We start from the raw sequence: 23,128 nt of genomic DNA, 5'->3' as shown, positions 1-23,128 counted from the left end.
GATTGATTGATTTATTTATTTATTTATTTATTTATTTATTTATTTATTTATTTATTTATTTATTTATTTATTTATTTATTTAATTCCACATTGGAGCTCTTAAATCAATCCATATACGCTACATTCTTCACAATATTAGTTGTGATATTTTCTCAACTTCCTCTTCTCATCCCAGAACTTCATTTTTTCTGACCTGGCCGCCCTTCATCTGTAATGGTGTACTGTTTTTAATTTTAGTCTTGTATCTCTACTTCTCAGAATCCTCTTCTCTTTTCTCTCTGCAATTTGTTTCATTATTATATTCAGCTCTTCTAAATCATTTTGGGCCTCAACAAACCAGTTGTTCTTGGTTTTACTCTTCCAAACGAAATTGAATATTTGTTTCAGTAGTCTGGTCTCTGGTAGTCTTACTATGTGGCTGAAAAAGACACTCTTCTTTTTCGCATTGTATCCACACTTGATTCATTTTCCCGATAGAATATTTCATTAGGCAGCAGTCTCCATTGTCCATTTACTTGATGTTTTTTATTGATGATTGTCTTGATGATCCTTCACTTACAGTTATGAATTTCATTGGTTCCGTATTGAAGTGGGATTACAGTAAAATTAAATTATTTCAAGGTCCACCTATTCAATACAATGACATTTTATTGTGATTTAATCACATGTCAAATGGTCAAATGGTACTAGTTTTGGTATCTATGTGCCATCATCAGCCTTAAGTACAAATTAGACAATATATATATATATGTAGATTGATGATCCTTCTGTCTATTTTTTTTATTTTATCCGTTGTTGCTTTGGTATTCAACTTAAACAGAGTTTCACATGCATAAGTTGCTTCAGGTTTAACTTCTGAACCATAATGTTTGAATTTGGCGTTTATCGAGAGAGATTTCTTATATGTTGACCATGCGACTCGTGCTTGTCTCAGTTTTGTTGTTCTGTATTCTATTAAGGCTTTCTCATTTAGGTTCCAAGTTATAAATTCCCCAAGATACTTGAACTTTTTTACAACCTTAATTTGTTTGTTATCGTTTAGTTGAATGACAGGGGTGTCCACCTCAAAGGTTGGCATAATTTCTGTTTCAAATGAAATTTGTAATCCCACTTTTGCTGCAATGTTTTCTAGTTGTTCAATATGGACTTAGCCTCTTCCACATTATTTGCCAGTAGTGCAACATCGTCTGCAAATGCTAAGCAGTTCAGTTTTATATTTCTACCAGTCTTGATGTTCGGTTGGCAATTCTTTCTCCATTCTCGCATGACCTTCTCCAGTAGGCTACACAATTAAACAAAATAGGTGAGAGACCATCACCCTGCCGAAGTCCAGTTTTGATTGTAAATGGCTCTGACAATTCTCTAAATTTAACTTTTGCTTTAGTATTCTTGAGAGTGATTCCAATAAGGTTGATCAGTTTTCTCTGAACACCAAATTCTTGAAGGGTATTCAGTAATGATTTCCTGATTTAAATACAACTAAAAATACAGTATATATTTTGTGATTCTAGAAATATGTTAATAGGACTATAATTAAAATATTATTTTTTTGTTTCTCTGAAGTTTGTTTTGTAAAGACTTGTTATTATAAAAATATTCTCTTCAGTTTTCTCTAATTGAAAATGTAAAATTAAGTCTATATAAGAAAACACATTACATGCAAAATAGATAAAAGGAAAGAGGATTGAGTTATGACTCTTAATTTTGTGTCATGTATGTCCTTCAAATTTCTGCAGTGTCCTACATTTTTTTATTCTCCTGTGCCCCATGTCTTACCTATAGAGGTGGTTACCCTACAAAGGAACCAATTGCAGGTTGGACTAAGTTTTAGTTCTTCAGTTACTTTTTTGCTTTTTTTAAATTCCTGTCGTGTCAGCCCCAGATTGGAGCTCAGGACTCATTCTTCCGAGGATCGAACCCATGACCGGGACGTAGGAGGAATGGTGTCGCTGAGATATACGTTAATATTATAAGGGAAATTATAAGTTAATAGTAATGACTATGTAATGGCAACAAGGCCAAGGAATCATAATTATAATGCTGATATAAGTAAATTAAGAATCCTACAAGATTTAAGAATTGAAGGCACACCAAAAGCTGTGAGCCACAAGTTGTGTAATTAGAAGTAAGGCTTGGTCGAAGTAGGTGAATCATAAGCTGCACCCTGCTAAAGGTGCGTAGTATATCTTCAGAAAAGGTGGGTAGCGAGTGAACGGAAGAGGCAATTCCGTTTTCGTGTGTCTGAGGACATTCTCCATAGGATGGAAACTTCGATGGCCTTCTCGAAGGGAGGCGAAAGTTAGTGAAGGTATAAAACAGGGGTACACACCCTGATCGAGGCTTTTTTGGAACAAGTCAACTAGAAGTGCGGGCGGAAGCCCTGTCAGTCAGGTCTCCGATAATAATAATAATAATAATAAGGTCCAAGTGTGGACTTAGAGTATTCACTTCAATACTTCGACCACGCCAAGTCTTCTATGTCAGCGTCATTTGAAGTTAGGAAGGAGATTGTAAATACTGTATATAATTATACATACTCATCAGTCTGCTATTAAAGGAAGGTTTTGGGAAATAGAGGACTTCGTCTCTTCACACGTAGCAAATCTCCCAGGCCCATTGAACAATCCCTCATTACCGCTCGGAGGAAGTCAATCTGATTATTTATCATTCTCGTCGTGGCAAAGCCTGTGTCACGACATTCCAATGCCATATGCACCAGAAAATTGCCCAATAAATTTCCTCCTAACTGTTCCAAGATTTTCATACGTTAAGAATCTGCAATGCACTAAAGATATACCATTCATCAGTGTCACAGTTAAACACTAAGGCATCAGTCTGGCAACACACAAAATCAATCACTTATTACTGGTTGGCCCTTTATCCAGCGGAGCAATACAACTGCAACTCAACTTGGATTCAGCTTCCTCGTGACAGAGGCAAACAACCATTCCAACCAATAAACAAAACTTTATCATCAGTCTGTCTTGCCAAATCAATTGATGTAGTTAGTAAAGTGATGCTTGTGTATTGGTACCTAGCCGGGCTGAGTGATTCAGATGGTTGAGGCGCTGGCCTTCTGACCCCACCTTGGCAGGTTCGATCCTGGCTCAGTCCAGTGGTATTTGAAGGTGCTCAAATATGTCAGCCTTGTGACGGTAGCTTTACTGGCACGTAAAAGAACTCCTGCAGGACTAAATTCTGGCACTTTGGCGTGTCCGAAAACCATAAAAGTAGTTAGTGGGATGTAAAGCAAAAAAAAAAAAAAGCATTGGTACTTGAAAGGAGAAAAATAATAAGGCAAAAATATTGAATTCACTCTTTCATATGTCAAATGTAAACAGAAGAGTATTTGTAGCAGCTAGAGAACTTAAACAAGGCAAAGGCAAATTTTTCTGTAGATTGTACAGACAAATTTTTGTTGAAGTGATAGAAGAACTTCAGCTGTACCTATTTGATTTTGTGTGTTTGATATCATCATTTACCGTATTTACTTTGTGGAACATTTTAAATTTTAAACATGGACAGCTCTGTCTACTACTTTCACAGATTTTGTACAAAACTCTTGTTCTGATAATTCATACATGCTGATTGGGATGTCATGATCACAACAAAAATGAGAATGTATCAGCTACTGAATCACATGGGGATAGCTTTGAAACTAACACATCATCATCATCATCATCATTCTTTAACCGTCGCCCGGGTGCGGTACAAGAGCGCTGTCCATCTTTGTCTATCCAGGTACATTTCTTCCTTCTCAACTTGGTGCCATTCCACTCCTCTTTCTTCCAGATCTTGCTTTGCTTGACTGATCCACCATTTGCTTGCTCTGCCTGTAGGTCTTTTGCCGTCTAGTTCCTTTTCTAGCCATTTTCATGCTGTTCTTGTTGATCCATCCTTTTTGTATAAGTTGAAAAACTAGTATATTGGTTCCACCTAGTAATACCTATAAGTTTATTTACAATTCAAAGTTGTAAAAATATCATATTAAAATAACAGGACTTGTTTTGGCTGCATTAGGCCATCTTCAGCTGTCTAGAATTAACTGAAAATTAACATACTACAAAACATTAATAAAATTCACACTCATGTGGTATACGGTACTTGTAAATTAAAATAAATGCATTCGAAATGCATGTTGAATCATGATCAGATGAAGAAGTCGCTTGATGTAATGTAATGAAATCAGAACAGTTCTACGTAATAAATGACAATGATGTAATTAAAAGTTTCTTCTGCCCATAAAATTCATTTCATGCAAAAATAATGACAGTTGATTGAGTAAAATTGTTGTTCCATTTATGTTCTATTGTTGCGTGAAACAAATTTTAAGGACAAAAGAAACTTTTTAATACATCATCGTCATTTATTACATAGAACTGTTCTGACTTCATCACATTACATTTTCTTTTCACAATTGGCTTTACATTGCACCGACACAGGTAGGTCTTGTGGCCTCAGTTAATGTACAACCCGAGCATTTGCCTGGTGTGAAAATGGGAAACCATGGAAAACCATCTTCAGGGCTGCCGACAGTGGGGTTCGAACCATTTTGGACTCTGTTGGTGATTTCATCAAAGGACTTTGCGTCATAAGTTACAATACTACCAGGATACTGAAAATGGTTAATGTTTTCTAGTTTCTTGTCATCCAGTTGGTTGTTATCTTGGAGGGCTTGCCTGCTGACTGGCATCGCTACTGTTTTTGTGTAGCTGATTTTTAGGCCAAACTGCTTTAAATGATGGTTCCAAGTGTTTTATTTCTGTTGAACTTCTTCTCTTGTTCCTCCCCAAATCACCACATATAGTGGCATTAGGGATGTTCATTCATGCAGCAGTTGCAGTCGGGTAAAATGACAGACGTACCAATGGACAAGGTTCATTTTTTAAATACAGATGTCCATTTGACTTTTAACTAAAAGATGTTTATACAAAGCAATTTGCAGTTGTATTGCGCTGGTGGACGAAGCACCTTAGTATATTATGCAACTTCAATTGTTGTCTCAGACTAATGAACTACACTCCTCCACGATGCACTGAGAATGCTGTATGTAACAATATAACAATGAAGTTCATTTTATGTAATGCTGTGTCAGTCATTCATACTGTGTACATTACTGATTGCCACTTTGCAACATGGTGAAGCAATGTATGTAATGTCAAGAATCTCAGTGTATCAGAATTGATAAGTCCTATTTTGGATTTGATAGGTAAATCAAAACACTATGGTTACTATGAATTATTTATTCACTTTATACAACATGTCTTTGATAGGAGGTAAATAAAACATTTTCTCCATTTATTTCTTTTGATACATGGGGAGTTACTCATGGTTTACTTATAAGGAAGAATCAATCAATCAATCAATCAATCAATCAATCAATCAATCAATCAATCAATCAATCAATTTGCTGCATTTAGGACTGTTGTCCAAGGTGGAAGATTCCGTATCACTTGTTTACCTAGTTTTTCTTAAATGTTTTCAAGGAACTTTGAAATTTAAAGAACATTCCCTTGATAAATTATTCCATCCCCTAATTTCCCTGCCTATAAATTAATATTTGCCCCAATTTGTCCTCACTGATTATCCCTGAGACTTAAGTAAAACTTAATTTATTTTTCAAGATATATACTAATGAGTCCCAATCAATTTTAAGCTGCTGTGGATTGTAAGTGGCAGTGGAAGAGGTCTTCTGAACCCAAGTAGGTTGAAACTACTCCCAAAAGAAATGTAATGTGACATATTGCTGCACAACTTTGTATTGAAAAGGTGGATCAATAAAATATTGGATTATTTTTGTTTTATGTATGGACTACCTATACACACAACTCACCAACATACTCATTAACTTCAGGATATAAATCCAATTAAGATTAGAACAATAAATCACCTAAACAGCACACATAATCGAAGGGATCAAGGGGACAACCACTACGGAAATACAAAATTAGAAATTTTAACATAAACCAAATACCATAATCACAGTGGGAATTCAAGCAGGTTTCACTTGAGACAGATGAACTCTGCTTATTGTCTTGGCAATAGGATCATTCACTAACATAGATACAGGACTTAAAGAACTGCAAGATGGTACAAAGTCCTTGGAATCTAGGGGCTAACTTAGAAGAAAATTATTAACTGCTTTACTAATAGGATAACATCAGCTAGCGAACGCATCTCTGTGTTAATTATCTCTAAGATGTGGCAACAAGGGATACTCTATTGTAAATGCACATGCTCCAGTTAATGATGACAATAAGAAGAACCCTGAAAAGGCCCAAAGTTTCTGGCAGATGCTAGAAGACGAGATCGGTAAGATCCCCGGTCACCATGTCAAAATACTCGTAGGTGACTTCAACGCTCAACTGGGAAAATAACGACAGTACCAAGATATACTGGGGCCTTACACAGCACATAGATGAACAAACATCAATGGCAAGTGCTTAATTGAACTGTGTAGATTATATCAGTTGAAGATCATGTCCACAGTTTTCCCCAGAAAGCCAAAATACCAGACCACCTGGCAATCACCGAACGCAGCTATAGGATCATTTCAAATCGATCATGTTGCAATCAGTGTAAAATGCAGGAAAGAGATCATGAATGTCAGAGTTTGTAAAGGTTGGAATGTTGATTCTGACCATTTCTTCACACAAATAAAGACCCGATTACTGCCCAAACGAAATATACTTTCTACCACAGTTCCACTAAGGATTGATCCCCAATTCCTGTCGGAGAATAAAGAATGTTTTGCAACTGATATCTTGCAGAAAGATATGAAAGACTGGAACCAACTGAAGTCCACCATATGCGAAACGACCAATAACCTCGGACAACCTCGAAGGAAGAGACGACATAGATGGTGGAATACTGAATGCGATCTTGCAGTTGATGAGCGTGCCGCAGCGTGGACGAAGTGGTACTCGACTAAACGAAAGGAAGACTGGGAAAATTTCAGAATGATGCGGACACTATCGAGTAAGACCATCAGACATGTGAAAAGATCTTATGATCGGTCAAGACTGGAGAAGTTAGATGAAGAATTCAAAATGTACAACACCAGAAGCTTTTATCAGGCCTTCAAAGAGGAACTCTCGGGTTATAAACCACAATGTCTTCACTTTAAGAATACACCTGTCACCTGTAACCGCCGGAACGTGGAACTTTTGGCAAACTACTTTGAGCAGCTGCTCAATTGCGAAGAGCCCACGGAAAGATTACCTGTTGAAGACCCTCCAGAGATACACCTCCCATCTAACCCACCAACAAAGCAGCAAGTTGCTAATGCTATCGGACATCTTAAGAACTGCAAGGCACCCGAGGAAGATGGCATCATTGCGGAAGCTCTAAAAGCAGATGGAAATACGATCACAGAGGCCATACACCAGATCTTGATCGGCTGCTGGGAGACTGGCAGGATCCCTGATGACTGGAAATCAGCTATCATACACCCTTTACTTAAAAAAGGTGACCGCAGTGATGTCAACAACTACCGAGGGATATCTCTGCTGTCAGTAGCATACAAAGGGCTGTCAAGGATTTTACTGGACAATGTAGAAAGCCAATGTGATCAAACGACTGGTGAATATCAAGGAGGATTTCGGCGGGGATGGTCCTGTACCGAGCAGATCTTCGACCTAAAAACCATTCTCCAACTAAAACAAGTAAAGAGTATGAACATTGCTGTGGTTTTCGTCGACTTTAAAAAAGCTTATGATTCTATCGACCGCCAGACACTCTTCACCGTACTGCAAGAACGAGGTGTTGATTACAACACACGCACCCTCATCCAACAGACTCTTACGGATACAACATCTAATAGAGTAAAATAATATATTATTATTGGTCCACCTTTTCAATACAAAATGAAAATTACATAGGGACTAGTTTCGACCTAGTAATAGGTCATCATCAGCCTGAAGTAAGTCAAAGATCGAAGAAAACATAAACAATGTAAACACAAGTACAGTCTCTTTAAAGCTACATACCAAGTGGGAAGTTGAGTAGAGATATATGAAAAATAATAACTCATCCAAATTGACGAAGCACTGAGCGGAATTTATGTAAAGTTCGGTGCGCCGTATATTATAAAAGACCACTGTGCACTAAATGATGCAATAAAGAAGAATAGTAGGTTGAATGCTGGCTTCTTCTTAGCTGTTGTATAATCGAAGAAATTTACAGCTAAGAAGAAGCCAGCATTCAACCTACTATTCTTCTTTATTGCATCATTTAGTGCACAGTGGTCTTTTATAATATATGGCGCACCGAACTTTACATAAATTCCGCTCAGTGCTTCGTCAATTTGGATGAGTTATTATTTTTCATATATCTCTACTCAACTTCCCACTTGGTATGTACCTTTAAAGAGACTGTACTTGTGTTTACATTGTTTATGTTTTCTTCGATCTTTGACTTACTTCAGGCTGATGATGACCTATTACTAGGTCGAAACTAGTCCCTATGTAATTTTCATTTTGTATTGAAAAGGTGGACCAATAATAATATATTATTTTACTCTATTGTAATCACAGTTCAATACGGATCTATCATTATGAAACTTATTTCTTTTAATTACAACATCTAAGGTGAAGTTCAGGGGAGAACTATCTCGGAGTTTCAAGATAAAAACTGGAGTACGACAGGGTGATGGCCTCTCACCCATTCTGTTTAATCTAGTGCTTGATAAAGTCATCAAAACTGGGAATGTACACTGAGGAATCTAGAAATCAAACCAGTTACCATTGGAGCCGGGACCCGAAAGATTGAGATCAGGTGCCTAGCATTCGCAGATGACATTGCAATCCTAACCAACAACTCTAAGGATGCCGTCATTGCTATTGAAGCCCTGCACGAGATAGCGGTGAAGGCAGGTTTACACATATCATACGACAAAACTAAGTACTTTGAGGCTTGGCTTCCCGGAAACTCCCCTTTGACGACCATACATGGAACGATTGGGTAAGTCAATTGCTTCCGCTATCTTGGTGAATGGGTCCACCCCAATGGTAGAGACGGTACATCCATCCTAGAAAGGTGTAACAAACTCAATGCAGCATACCAACTATCCCACAACCATTATAATAAGAGGTGCATTTCAAAAAATGCTAAGATCTGTCATTACAAAACTGTTGTCAGACCACAGTTTTTGTACGCCTCAGAGACCCTCCTGATGAACAAAAAAGGCACCATGGACGATCTAGAGAAAGCCAAAAGACGTATCCTCAGGAAAATTCATGGACCGAGATTGCTCCCAGATGGAACCTACAGACTTAAATCGAACTCTGAGCTGTATCGACAGTTAGAATCAGCCAGTACCAGCATGCAACGTAGGAGGCTTAAGTTCTACGGACACCTACAACGAATGGACAGCAACAGGCTTACCAAGAAGGTCTTTTCTTTGGTTAAAAGCTTCAAGACTGGAAGCTTGTGGCTTAATGAAGTACAGAGGGACTTGGATTCGGCTGGGATTTCAGACATTGATATAGAAGATCGTTCCAAATTTTGTGCTATGGTGCAGTCTTGGACTCCACCACATAGAGTTCCTAGAAGTCGGAAGCCCCTTTCACAGGAGAGAAAGGAGAAATTATCAGCAGGGCTCAAGAGATATTGGGAACGAAGAAGAGCATCGAGGAAGAACTAGTCATCAGCGCTCCTTAGTGGGCTTAAATCAATAATAATAATAATAATAATAATAATAATAATAATAATAATAATAATAATAGGATAACACCTAATGAACACTTGGTCTCCGACCACCAACTTAGTGGATTTTCGTCCTTTGTCATAGTTTTTTGTACCTTCTCATATTACACGGCTAACTTTGCCTTAGCTCAATCCCACACCTTACGGACATTACAAGTAGATAGGTCCAGTAAAGGAGGTTTGACAGAGGTGAAAATGGGCTATAACAGAATATTAATTCCATAGGAGTTTTACCATGGAATTCATGGGTAGCCGAATTGAAAGCATGTGAGAGCCAATGTAGACAGCTATCCCGCTTGGTTTGATTAGCATGATGGTATGCTATTAGGGCAGATTTCAAATTCCTATTCATCCTCTCAGAATATGATGAAGGCAGCTAAGGATAACATGATGGCAAGCATAATTGGCAGTCATACGAATTTTAGTGAAAAATGGAAGAGTATGTATAGGTATTTTAAGGCAGAAACAGGTTCCAAGAAGGACATTCCAGGAATAATTAATGAACAAGGGGAGTGTGTATGTAAGGATCTTCAAAAGGCAGAAGTATTCAGTCAGCAGTATGTAAAGATTGTTGGTTACAAGGATAATGTCGAGATAGGGGAGGAGACTAAGGCCAAAGAAGTAATAAAATTTACATATGATAACAATGACATTTACAATAACATACAAAAGTTGAAAACTAGAAAAGCGGCTGGAATTGATCAGATTTCTGGGGATATACTAAAGGCAATGGGTTGGGATATAGTACCATATCTGAAGTACTTATTTGATTATTGTTTGGTCGGAGGAGCTATACCAGATGAATGGAGAGTTGCTATAGTAGCCCCTGTGTATAAAGGAAAGGGTGATAGACATAAAGGTGAAAATTACAGGCCAGTAAGTTTGACATGCATTGTATGTAAGCTTTGGGAAGGCATTCTTTCTGATTATATTAGACATGTTTGTGAAATTAATAACTGGTTCGATAGAAGGCAATTCGGTTTTAGGAAAGGTTATTCCACTGAAACTCAACTTGTAGGATTCCAGCAAGATATAGCAGATATTTTGGATTCTGGAGGTCAAATGGACTGTATCGCGATTGACCTGTCTAAAGCATTTGATAGGGTGGATCATGGGAGACTACTGGCAAAAATGAGAGCAATTGGACTAGACAAAAGAGTGACTGAATGGGTTGCTATATTTCTAGAAAATAGATCTCAGAGAATTAGAGTAGGCAAAGCTTTATCTGACCCTGTAATAATTAAGAGGGGAATTCTTCAAGGCAGTATTATCGGACCATTATGTTTTCTTATATGTATAAACGATATGAGTAAAGGAGTGGAATCGCAGGTAAGGATTTTTGCGGATGATGTTATTCTCTATAGAGTGATAAATAAGTTACAAGATTGTGAGCAACTGCAACGTGACCTCGAAAAAGTTGTGAGATGGACAGCAGGCAATGGTATGTTGATAAACGGGGTTAAAAGTCAGGTTGTGAGTTTCACAAATAGGAAAAGTCCTCTAAGTTTTAATTACTGCGTTGATGGGGTGAAAGTTCCTTTTGGGGATCATTGTAAGTATCTAGGTGTTAATATAAGGAAAGATCTTCATTGGGGTAATCATATAAATGGGATTGTAAATAAAGGGTACAGATCTCTGCACATGGTTATGAGGGTGTTTAGGGGTTGTAGTAAGGATGTAAAGGAGAGTGCATATAAGTCTCTGGTAAGACCCCAACTAGAGTATGGTTCCAGTGTATGGGACCCTCACCAGGATTACCTGATTCAAGAACTGGAAAAAATCCAAAGAAAAGCAGCTCGATTTGTTCTGAGTGATTTCCGACAAAAGAGTAGCGTTACAAAAATGTTGCAATGTTTGGGTTGGGAAGAATTGAGAGAAAGAAGAAGAGATGCTCGACTAAGTGGTATGTTCCGAGCTGTCAGCGGAGAGATGGCGTGGAATGACATTAGTAGACGAATAAGTTTGAGTGGCGTTTATAAAAGTAGGAAAGATCACAATATGAAGATAAAGTTGGAATTCAAGAGGACAAACTGGGCCAAATATTCATTTATAGGAAGGGGAGTTAGGGATTGGAATAACTTACCAAGGGAGATGTTCAATAAATTTCCAATTTCTTTGAAATCATTTAGGAAAAGGCTAGGAAAGCAACAGATAGGGAATCTGTCACCTGGGTGACTGCCCTAAATGCAGATCAGTATTGATTGATTGATTGATTGATTGATTGATGGGTTGGGGTAATAGGGCGTTGTGTTGACATGCGAGATGCTCAAGTCGAATAAAAATTTTTTAAATGTGTGGCTGGTAAATGCACTAGCATTATCAGATACCAAGAATTTGGGCATTCCAAATGAAGCAAAATCGAATTCAAACAGTTAATAGTAATTTGCAAATTAGTAGATCTGGTGGGGAAAACCCAACAGAACCGGGTAAAGGCATTAATGAACACCAGCACATGAGTATTGCCATGGGATGAACGAGGAAGAGGTCCAATATGATCAGTGAATAATCGCTCCATAGGACAAGATGCCTGGGAAGAGGACAACAATCCCACACAGTTGTTTAGGTTAGATTTACTAATTGCATAAGATTTAACAATAGTTCTGTTATCTCAATCCATCTTCTTCCAGATGAAGAACTGCCTGATTTTCTGCCTTGTTTTAAAGGCACTATCGTGATAATACTGAAAGATAATAGGAACCAAAATCTTTGGGGCAACAATTTTTAATCTTTTGTTATTACGAGCTTGACAGCAGAGTACACGAGAGTAAGGTTTTACAATTTCACCAGAATCAGTTCTCCCTAAAATAGTTTAAAACTTGGAATCTTCTATATTGGCCAATATTTTGGTACAACATAGGAAGGTTCAACAAGATTGCATTTACATTTACTAAATTACCTTGGGGAATATTATCTCCCTGAGAATTTTCAGAAAAATCTTTTTCACCATCAAACATACAACTAAGTCCATCGGCAGTAACATTGTCAGTATCACAAATGTGGCGAGCATTAAAACTGAAAGGTGAAATTCTTAACGCTCATCTAGTCGGCCTCCCAGTATGCTTAGGTCTTCTAAGAACTCAAAAGAGAGCCTCATTATCTGTTTTCAAGTCAAAATTTACATGTTCAATACAGATGCAAAATTTCTCTAATGAGAAGAGTACTGCGAAACACTTGAGCTCATAAATTGAATATTTTCTTTGTAGAGGAGAAAGTGCCCTAGAAGCATAGGTGATAGACCTTCTTCCCATTTCAGATCCTGTAACAGAACACCAGCAATAGCCTTGCCAGAGGCATTAGTTTGGACAATAAATCTCTTGTTGAAATCCGGAATGGCTAGTACCAGAGCATTACTCAGAGCGGTTTTTAAGGACTCAAAAGCTACCTGTTGAAGGCGATCCCAAACGAACCTAACAACCTTGTGACACAAATAATTTGATGGGGCTGCAATTTCAGCATAATTCTGAACAAACTTTGTAAAGAAGTTTGTCATACCATTGAATCTGGCAATGTCTTTTACATCTTTGGGTGTTTTAAAATCATGAATAACCTGGGTACGGGCATGATCAGTAGCAGTACCCTGTGCTGATACAATGTGACCAAGGAAGGAAATTTGAGATTTGGAAAAATTTGCTTTGAAATTTTCACAGTTAAACCAACCTTCCTCAATCTCTTGATTATCTCTTTGACATGTTTAAGGTGATCCTCAAAATTAGCCAAATACACAACAGAGTCATCTAAGTAATTGATCACAAATTTAAATTTGACATCAGAAAAGACCAAATCTAACAAACGAGTGAGCACTGCAGCACCTGTGGAGAAACCGAAAGGAATCCTCATGTACTAATATAGCTTCCAATCAGTTGCAAACACAGTTAGTGGAATAGATTCTTCATCAAGAGGCACTTGATTATTTGCTTGATTAAGATCAAAAGTAGAAAAATAATTTGCACCTTTGAACCAAGAAAAACATGTATGTAAATCCAGCAAGGGAACTGATTGGAGAACAATCTTATGATTCAGTCCTCTATAATCCACAACAGGCTTATAACCACCAGATCAATCAATCAATCAATCAATACTGATCTGCATTTAGGGCAGTCGCCCAGGTGGCAGATTCCCTATCTGTTGCTTTCCTAGCCTTTTCCTAAATGATTTCAAAGAAATTGGAAATTTATTGAACATCTCCATTGGTAAGTTATTCCAATCCCTAACTCCCCTTCCTATAAATGAATATTTGCCCCAGTTTGTCCTCTTGAATTCCAACTTTATCTTCATATTGTGATCTTTCCTACTTTTATAAACGCCATTCAAACTTATTTGTCTACTAATGTCATTCCACGCCATCTCTCCGCTGACAGCTCGGACATACCACTTAGTCGAGCATCTCTTCTTCTTTCTCTCAATTCTTCCCAACCCAAACATTGCAACATTTTTGTAACGCTACTCTTTTGTCAGAAATCACCCAGAACAAATCGAGCTGCGTTTCTTTGGATTTTTTCCAGTTCTTGAATCAGGTAATCCTGGTGAGGGTCCCATACACTGGAACCATACTCTAGTTGGGGTCTTACCAGAGACTTATATGCACTCTCCTTTACATCCTTACTACAACCCCTAAACACCCTCATAACCATGTGCAGAGATCTGTACCCTTTATTTACAATCTCATTTATGTGATTACCCCAATGAAGATCTTTCCTTATATTAACACCTAGATACTTACAATGATCCCCAAAAGGAACTTTCACCCCATCAACGCAGTAATTAAAACTGAGAGGACTTTTCCTATTTGTGAAACTCACAACCTGACTTTTAACCCCGTTTATCAACATACCATTGCCTGCTGTCCATCTCACAACATTTTTGAGGTCACGTTGCAGTTGCTCACAATCTTGTAACTTATTTATCACTCTATAGAGAATAACATAATCCGCAAAAAGCCTTACCTCCGATTCCACTCCTTTACTCATATCATTTATATATATAAGAAAACATAAAGGTCCAATAATACTGCCTTGAGGAATTCCCCTCTTAATTATTACAGGGTCAGATAAAGCTTTGCCTACTCTAATTCTCTGAGATGTATTTTCTAGAAATATAGCAATCCATTCAGTCACTCTTTTGTCTAGTCCAATTGTACTCATTTTTGCCAGTAGTCTCCCATGATCCACCCTATCAAATGCTTTAGACAGGTCAATCGCGATACAGTCCTTTTGACCTCCAGAATCCAAGATATCTGCTATATCTTGCTGGAATCCTACAAGTTGAGCTTCAGTGGAATAACCCTTCCTAAAACCGAATTGCCTTCTATCGAACCAGTTATTAATTTCACAAACATGTCTAATATAATCAGAAAGAATGCCTTCCCAAAGCTTACATACAATGCATGTCAAACTTACTGGCCTGTAATTTTCAGCTTTATGTCTATCACCCTTTCCTTTATACACCGGGGCTACAATAGCAACTCTCCATTCATCTGGTATAGCTCCTCCGACCAAACAATAATCAAATAAGTACTTCAGATATGGTACTATATCCCAACCCATTGCCTTTAGTATATCCCCAGAAATCTGATCAATTCCAGCTGCTTTTCTAGTTTTCAACTTTTGTATCTTATTGTAAATGTCGTTATCATACGTAAATTTTATTACTTCTTTGGCCTTAGTCTCCTCCTCTATCTCGACATCATCCTTGTAACCAACAATCTTTATATACTGCTGAGTGAATACTTCTGCCTTTTGAAGATCATCACATACACACTCCCCTTGTTCATTTATTATTCCTGGAATGTCCTTCTTGGAACCTGTTTCTGCCTTAAAATACCTATACATACCCTTCCATTTTTCACTAAAATTCGTATGACTGCCAATTATGCTTGCCATCATGTTATCCTTAGCTGCCTTCTTTGCTAGATTCAATTTTCTAGTAAGTTCTTTCAATTTCTCCTTACTTCCACGGCCATTTCTAACTCTATTTCTTTCCAGTCTGCACCTCCTTCTTAGTCTCTTGATTTCTCTATTATAATAAGGTGGGTCTTTACCATTCCTTACCACCCTTAATGGTACAAACCTGTTTTTGCATTCCTCAACAATTTCTTTAAACCCATCCCAGAGTCTGTTTACATTTTTATTTACCGTTTTCCACCGATCATAGCTACTTTTTAGAAACTGCCTCATGCCTGCTTTATCAGCCATATGGTACTGCCTAACAGTCCTACTTTTAAGACCTTCCTTTCTATCATATTTATTTTTAACTACCACAAAAACAGCTTCATGATCACTAGTACCATCTATTACTTCAGTTTTCCTATAGAGCTCATTTAGAGATCGTTTAGGCACTAAGAACATTGGGGCAGAATAAGCTGAAGTTGAAGGTCTAATTACACCATCTTTGAGCATTTCATCAATAATTTTCTTTAGTTCAGTCATTCTGGATGGAGCCAGTCTTGTTGGAGAAGATCTTACCAGAATATTATCAGTCACATCAGTGTGATATTTGAGAACATTAGTTAACTCTAACCGATCAGAAAAAGCTTCTGGGTACTGAGCACAAAGCTCATGAATTTTAGAAGCTTGAGCATCAAACAGGTGATCAAGGGTCTAACCTGTTGTCTTCACCCCCCTTACTATCCTCATCCAACACACAAGCAACATTACCTTGAAACATCCTAACATCGTTGAAATAAAATTCTTGATCAGGACAGAATTTAAAGAAAAACGTCTTATCTTGCAAATTCAGGACCATCCCAACCTTAGCCATCAAGTCAACGCCCATTATGACTTTACACAACAACTTGGAAGCCACAAGACAAATTATCTTCCACGTAAATTCAGCAATTCTAACTTTGACCAACATAGATCCAAAAATTTCTAATTTACTGCAGTTATGCAATCAATCTTAGATGGTTCAGTTTTAGGCAATTTACAGCAACATTTCATTCTCTGATACCAACTAGCATTCACCGGTGACACAAAACTGCCTGAATCATTTAGACCGAACACTGTTTCGTTATTAAGTTCTATTTGTACCAGAGTAGCTTTAGGTATGACCCTACCAGAAATCTTTAAATCTTGAGGAAGAAGAAAATCACTGACTACATTACTGTCCTTAAAATATTTTTCATTTAACTTTAGAACTTTCTACTAGTCAGCGTGAGTTGTTTCTAGGTAAATTAGGACAGTTTCTTTTCACATGCAGTTTGGAACTGCATACATAACAACATACACTAGGGTTTTGAACAGGGGAGTTTCTAGGTTTAATAGAAGGGCAATTATTCCTGAGATGATCTCTTGTTCCACATGCATAACATTTCCTACTCTGATTTTCAGTAGAACGATAAATGCTGTGAATCAGTAGAAAGTTGGGGAGATGGATAGTTTACATGATGTGACTCATCACCATGTTTTACATCTTCAGCAAAGGTACATGCTTTGTCAAGTTCAGCAAAGTTAATGGGGCTTTTGGTTAATGACATATGTGACCTGTACTGGAGAGCAATGCCTTTAAGTATTCTAGCTACCTTCTTTAGGTACTACAATCTTAAATACCTCGCAATAAAATTTGAGGTCCAATACATATGCGAGCAAACTCTCATGAAGGAATTAGGTTCCAAAACAATATTTAGGTATTAAACTCTGCAATGCCAGAGAAGGAATAAATTTAGACAAAATCAATTCGTAAAATTTGGTAATACTTAAATTGCTACCAATAGCTTTGAGTATTTCTTTCTTTAGAATTCCTTCACAGTTTGGAAATAGGACTCTAAAAATGCCTAGATCATCCATCCATAGAAAATACATTAGCAGTTTCTGTTAATTCCACCAAGAACCACACAAATTGAATATATTCACCATTAGAATTCACAGAAAATATTTTTCATTTTTGAACAACTCGTTAATTGAGCTAGGGGTTGAATTTGGCTTAGCTAATACATTTTCCAATACCGGAGTGAGGGCACAGCAATGAGATGACTGATTACATGGCGATTGAGGCACACCAGTGGGATTTATAGAGTTCTTGACTATAACATTCATCGCTTTTTAGAGTCATTCAAAAAAAGATTATTAAAATTGTTAATGCTCATTATTAAATCAAGGTCAACAGAAAGGTTGATCCCAAATGTTAATAACTAGGTACATTGGGCAAGCAAGTCAGGTTTGGGTTGCGAGGTAATTAAATCCTGAATTCTGCAGATGTAGTGATTAGTCCTGGCCTTCAGTCTTTTAGTCTGATAAATTGAGGGTTGCATTTCTTTTAATTCACTGATTACAGTGGCAGTTTCAGAAAAAGAAGAACTATTTAGTTCCACTGACTCACTTATTCTGCAGATCATACTACTAAGAAGTAGGGCTATGTCACCCGAAATAGACCCAGAAGTCTCCACACCACGAACTTCCAACTTGTACAATACCTCACTTTTCCTCAACACTCGGGGATATAGTATGGATCGTGATGACATTTTGAACATGAAATCACTCTACAGTTCCAAATAACCGTGCCTTTCACTTCACACTATTTATACTACAATTCCCAAATACTATGTTCTTATTTCAGTCAGTATACCAATGAATGAAAACCTGGGCACATTTAAAAGCAAACAATGAGCATCAGACAAATCATTCCACTCGAGAAGCTAACAGAACACTGTCGTAACAACCACGCTCTGCTACAAAACACTATCGTGTATCTCCAAGGTATTCCTCAGCTATAGTTGTTGCACGACATGGGACTTGCACAGAATCACATCTCAATGAAAGAAGGAAAGGTAATTACCAGAAACAGTCCCAAGGAAGAAGTGTGAAAGAATTAAAAACAATCTGGGCGCAAGAAGTCAGGCGGATTAGTAAAATAATTAAGCACATCTACTGACTGAAATAAAAAACAGTAATTAAAAAATTTTAATTAATAAAAATTTAATTAAAATGAATTATTAACCCTCTTGGCGCCAGGCGGTAGTGTGAGCACCTGCCTTTTAAATTGCCAAAGCTGATCAGATCGGCTTTTAAAAATCCAGTCGGAAGTTGCCAGAGCCGATTACATCAGCCGCTTAAAATTCTGTGCTACACCTAATTTTGAGGCAACCTATAGTGACTTGATTACTTTTGTGACAACCTATAGTAAAGGGGCTACACATTATTATGTGCCTGACCTTGCTTTGGCAGTTCTAAGAGGGTGTTATAGCTTTCACAAGAGTTGTTCTCTGTGTTTACAGCTACTGCTAACCGGTCAGTAAGAGATTGCTCCTTGCAGTAAGTGGTTTTGTGACAGCAAAATGGCAAGTGGTTCACGTGATATTTTTTCAGCAGGTATTGATGACGATAAATTAATGCAGTATTTGGAACAATGCAGAATTAACACAGATGATTTACCGGATAGCGATAGTGAATTTAGTTCAGAGAGTAGTGACGAAATTGTACCTTACTGGGCGAGTTGGCCGTGTGGTTAGGGGCGCGCAGCTGTGAGCTCACATCCGGGAGATAGTGGGTGCGACGTAAAGCAAATAGCAAAAGAAAAAAAAATTGCAAGATGAGATAGTAGCCTCAATAATCAACATCATTTATATGGAGTTCATAGCATTTAATATGGTCGATTGTAACCTACGTTATTTTTAAGACTAGTCTGCTGTATTTGTTCAGAGATGAATTATCTTTCCTCAAATATTTTACTGTGTGCAATTCTGTCATTTGGCAAACCTGAAATGTCCTGGGTCAGATTAAATAAAGAAGAAATAGTGAATGTTTTGATCTTAAAGAGTCTGAAATGCAGTTACACTGACCGAGTGGCTATGCGGTTGTGGTCATGTAGCTACCAGCTTGCATTCAGGAGATGGTGGGTTTGAACCACACTGTCAGCAGCCCTGTAGATGGTTTTCCATAGTTTCCCATTTTCACATCAGGCAAATGCTGTACTTAATTAAGACTCTGGTTGCTTTTTTCTCACTGCTGCCCCTTTCCTATAACATCATCACTAAAAGATCTATCTGTGTCGGTGCAACATAAAACAGAGTGTTTAAAAAATAAAGCAGTTCCTCTGTAGTCTAGTAAAGTCTACAATCTCTTTTCATTCTTGGCCATCAACCATGAGCCTGTCTCCTGTATGTTTTAGCTTTACATCTCTATATAATGTTATTCTGTATTCTCATTTCAGGTGAAGTCCTGAGTCAACTGAAGCAACTGGACCAGGATTTAATAAAAAGTGTTTTGGAAGCTTCCCGTACAGTTCAAACCCAACATCCATTCACTCAGTTCAACCAACTCCTATTAAATGCAGCTGGCAGGAAGGAGCTAGAGAACTTAATCAACTGTATACAGGAAGGTATGGATTTAAAGTGCTTTAGTCATTCTCTTAATTTTCTAATTATTTTGCACATATAGATATTTTGCAAACAAAACCAGTCAGTAGGTATCATGTAATGAGGATTTTTATTTAAGGTTAATATTTGACTGCCACTTTCCTGGTATTTGGTTAAATTTTTTACCCCTCTAGTGGAGCTCCAGTGCCACCGCCGACATGCATGCGGTACTGCAGACAACGAGATGGCATTTAACTTTTACATATGCTACAGAGCAATAAAAGCAGTCTAGTTTTCAGTTTACTTCATCTGAAAATGAGAAATGATCCTGAATTTAACATCAGACTAGTGCAGTTATTGAAAGAGCGTAATGATCTTTATGATTACACTCTTGTTACAGAGGAGGTACGAGCCAAGAGGAAAGGAAATGGTAGGAAAGGGAAACGTAGTGTAGAGGATAGGGGGAGGGTCGTGAGAGGCAGAGAAGGGAGGAGGAAGTAGGTTCTGCAGGAATCGGGGAAGTTAAGTAGACCAGCAAAGGATGGGAACTAATGACGGTGGGTGGGGTTGAGACTATGGTCATGAGCGACACTATTGTTAGGCATGTGGGGAAAGTATGTGGAGGAAAGGGAACCAGGGTAGAGTGTTATCCACAAATTAGGTTAAGGCATATGTTGACGAAAGTAGAAGAGAAGGAGGAGTGTAAAGTGGAGGTGAACATTTTCTGTTTCGGTACGAACAATGTTAGGCAAGCAGGAATAGGTATTAAAGTAGTCGGGGATGTATGGAATCTGGTTAAGACAGTGTGGGGGACGTTTTATTAAGAGAGCGGAGATTGTTATCAGTCAGATACTATGTAGAAGGGATACTGACTAGAGGGATCAGGGATTTAAATGAGACTATGGAGTGGGTATGTGGGAAATTGGGAGTGAGATTTGTAGATCCCAGTGGGTGGGTAGGAGATAGGGATCTAGGTTCAGATGGCCTTCACTTGACCCGCAATTGTACATATAAGTTAGGGGCTTTGTTTAGAAGAGTTATAGGGAGATACATTTAGGGAAACACGCTGGACTAGGGAGCAGTGATGAGAATATAGGGTACTGGAAGGCAGGTGAGGATAACAAAAACTTGTTAGTGTTAAACTGTAGAGGTATTGTAAAGAAAGAAATAGAATTAAGTAATTTGATAGATATATACTTACCAGAAGAGCTAAATATAGAACCGTTTGTACCAAGCTCGATAGCTGCAGTCGCTTAAGTGCGGCCAGTATCCAGTATTCGGGAGATAACAGGTTCGAACCCCACTATCGGCAGCCCTGAAGATGGTTTTCTGTGGTTTCCCATTTTCACACCAGGCAAATGCTGAGGCTGTACCTTAATTAAGGCCACGGCCGATGCCTTCCCACTCCTAGCCCTTTCCTGTCCCATCGTTCGCCATAAGACTTATCTGTGTCGGTGCGATGTAGAGCAAAAAAAAAAAAAAATGGAGCCGTTTGTACAGAACATATAGAAAGCAAGACTGAGATGGATCGGACATGTAAAAAGAATGGGAAAGGAACAGGTAGCAAGAAGGGAATTGGAAAGAGAAGTTAAGGGAAAGAGACCAGTTGGAAGACCGAGAAGAATGTGGATGGATCAGATTTGGAAGGACACTAGAAAAGCTAGATTGGATGTGGTGGAAGTAATTGAGCAGGAAAAGTGTAAGGACAGAAAGGAGTGGAGGAGGCTTTTTAACCACACCCAGGCGACTGGAGTGGGACCTTGATGATGAGGAAGGACCACTGATTCTGAAAGTGATGGAACCAACTAGAGGGAAGAATACCTATTCTAGATGTGGGGCTGGTAAAACCAGATGAGCTCTATAGAGAAACCGAAGTAATGGATGGTAGTAGTGATCATGAAGCTGTTTTTGTCGTAGTTAAAAATATATGTGATAGAAAGGAAGGTATTAAAATAAGGACTCTTAGGCAGTACCATATGGCTAATAAAACAGGCATGAGGGAGTTTTAAAAACATAACTATGATTGGTGGAAAACGGTAAATAAATATGTAAACAGACTCTGGGATGGATTTAAAGCAATGGTTGAGGAATGTAAAAACAGGTTTGTAGTTGTAAAGGTGGTGAGGAATGGTAAAGACCCACTATATTAAAACAGGGAAGTAAACAGACTAAGAAAGAGGTGCAGCTTGGAAAGAATTAGAGTTTGAAATGGCTGTGGAAGTAAGGAGAAACTGAAGGAACTTACTAGGAAAATGAATCTACCAAAGAAGTTAGCTAAGGATAACATGATGGCAAGCATAATTGGCGGTCCTACAAATTTTAGTGAAGAATGGAAGGTTATGTATAGGTACTTTAAAGCAGAAATAGGTTCCAAGAAGGACATTCCAGGAATCATTAATGGACAAGGGGAGTGTGTTGCGAGGATCTTCAAAAGGCAGAAGTTTTCAGTCAGTAGTATGTAAAGATTGTTGGTTACAAGGATAATGTAGAATAGGTTACTAATACTAAGGAAGTATTTAAAATTTACCTGTGATAACAATGACATTTACATTAAGATACAAAAGTTGAAAAGTATAAGAGCAGCTGGAATTGATAAGGTTTTATGGGATATACTAAACACAATGGGATGGGATATAGTAGTTATTTGATTATTGTTTGGTTGAAGGAGCTATACCAAATGAATGGAGAGTTGCTATAGTAGCCCCTGTGTATAAAGGGAAGGAAAAGCTGAAAATTACAGGCCAGTAAGTTTGACATGCATGTAAGCTTTGGGAAAAGATTCTTTCTGGTTATATTAGGCTTGTTTGCAAAATAAATGACTGGTTCGATAGAAGGCAGTTCAGATTTAGGAAATGTTATTCCACTGAGCTTAACTTGTAGAATTCCAGGAAGATATAGCAGATATTCTGGATTCAGGAAGTCGAATGGACTGTATCGCGATTGACCTATCTAAGGCATTTGATAGAGTAAATCATGGGAGACTACTGGCAAAAATAAGTGGCGTTGGACTGGACAAAAGAGTGACTGAATGGGTGGCTATGTTTCTAGAAAATATAACTCAGATAATTAGAGTAGGCGAAGCTTGATCTGACCCTGTAATAATTAAGAGGGGAATTTCTCAATGCAGTATTTTTG

General features: G+C 37.9%; 1 protein-coding gene across 1 annotated transcript in view; it reads left to right on the top strand.

Moving 5' to 3' along the window:
• Cog7 (conserved oligomeric Golgi complex subunit 7) overlaps positions 1-23,128 on the top strand; it is a 182,226-nt gene that overhangs the window by 137,919 nt on the left and 21,179 nt on the right. The window contains exon 11 of the mRNA XM_067147745.2: positions 19,849-20,016. Within this exon, the coding sequence (XP_067003846.1) occupies positions 19,849-20,016 (168 nt within the window). The remainder of the gene's footprint in view (positions 1-19,848; positions 20,017-23,128) is intronic.

The sequence above is a fragment of the Anabrus simplex genome, chromosome 5 (assembly GCF_040414725.1).
Source record: "Anabrus simplex isolate iqAnaSimp1 chromosome 5, ASM4041472v1, whole genome shotgun sequence".
In the NCBI taxonomy this organism is placed as follows: domain Eukaryota; kingdom Metazoa; phylum Arthropoda; class Insecta; order Orthoptera; family Tettigoniidae; genus Anabrus; species Anabrus simplex.
The sequence above is the reverse complement of the archived record's forward strand: the minus strand, read 5'-3'. Positions and strand labels throughout refer to the sequence as shown.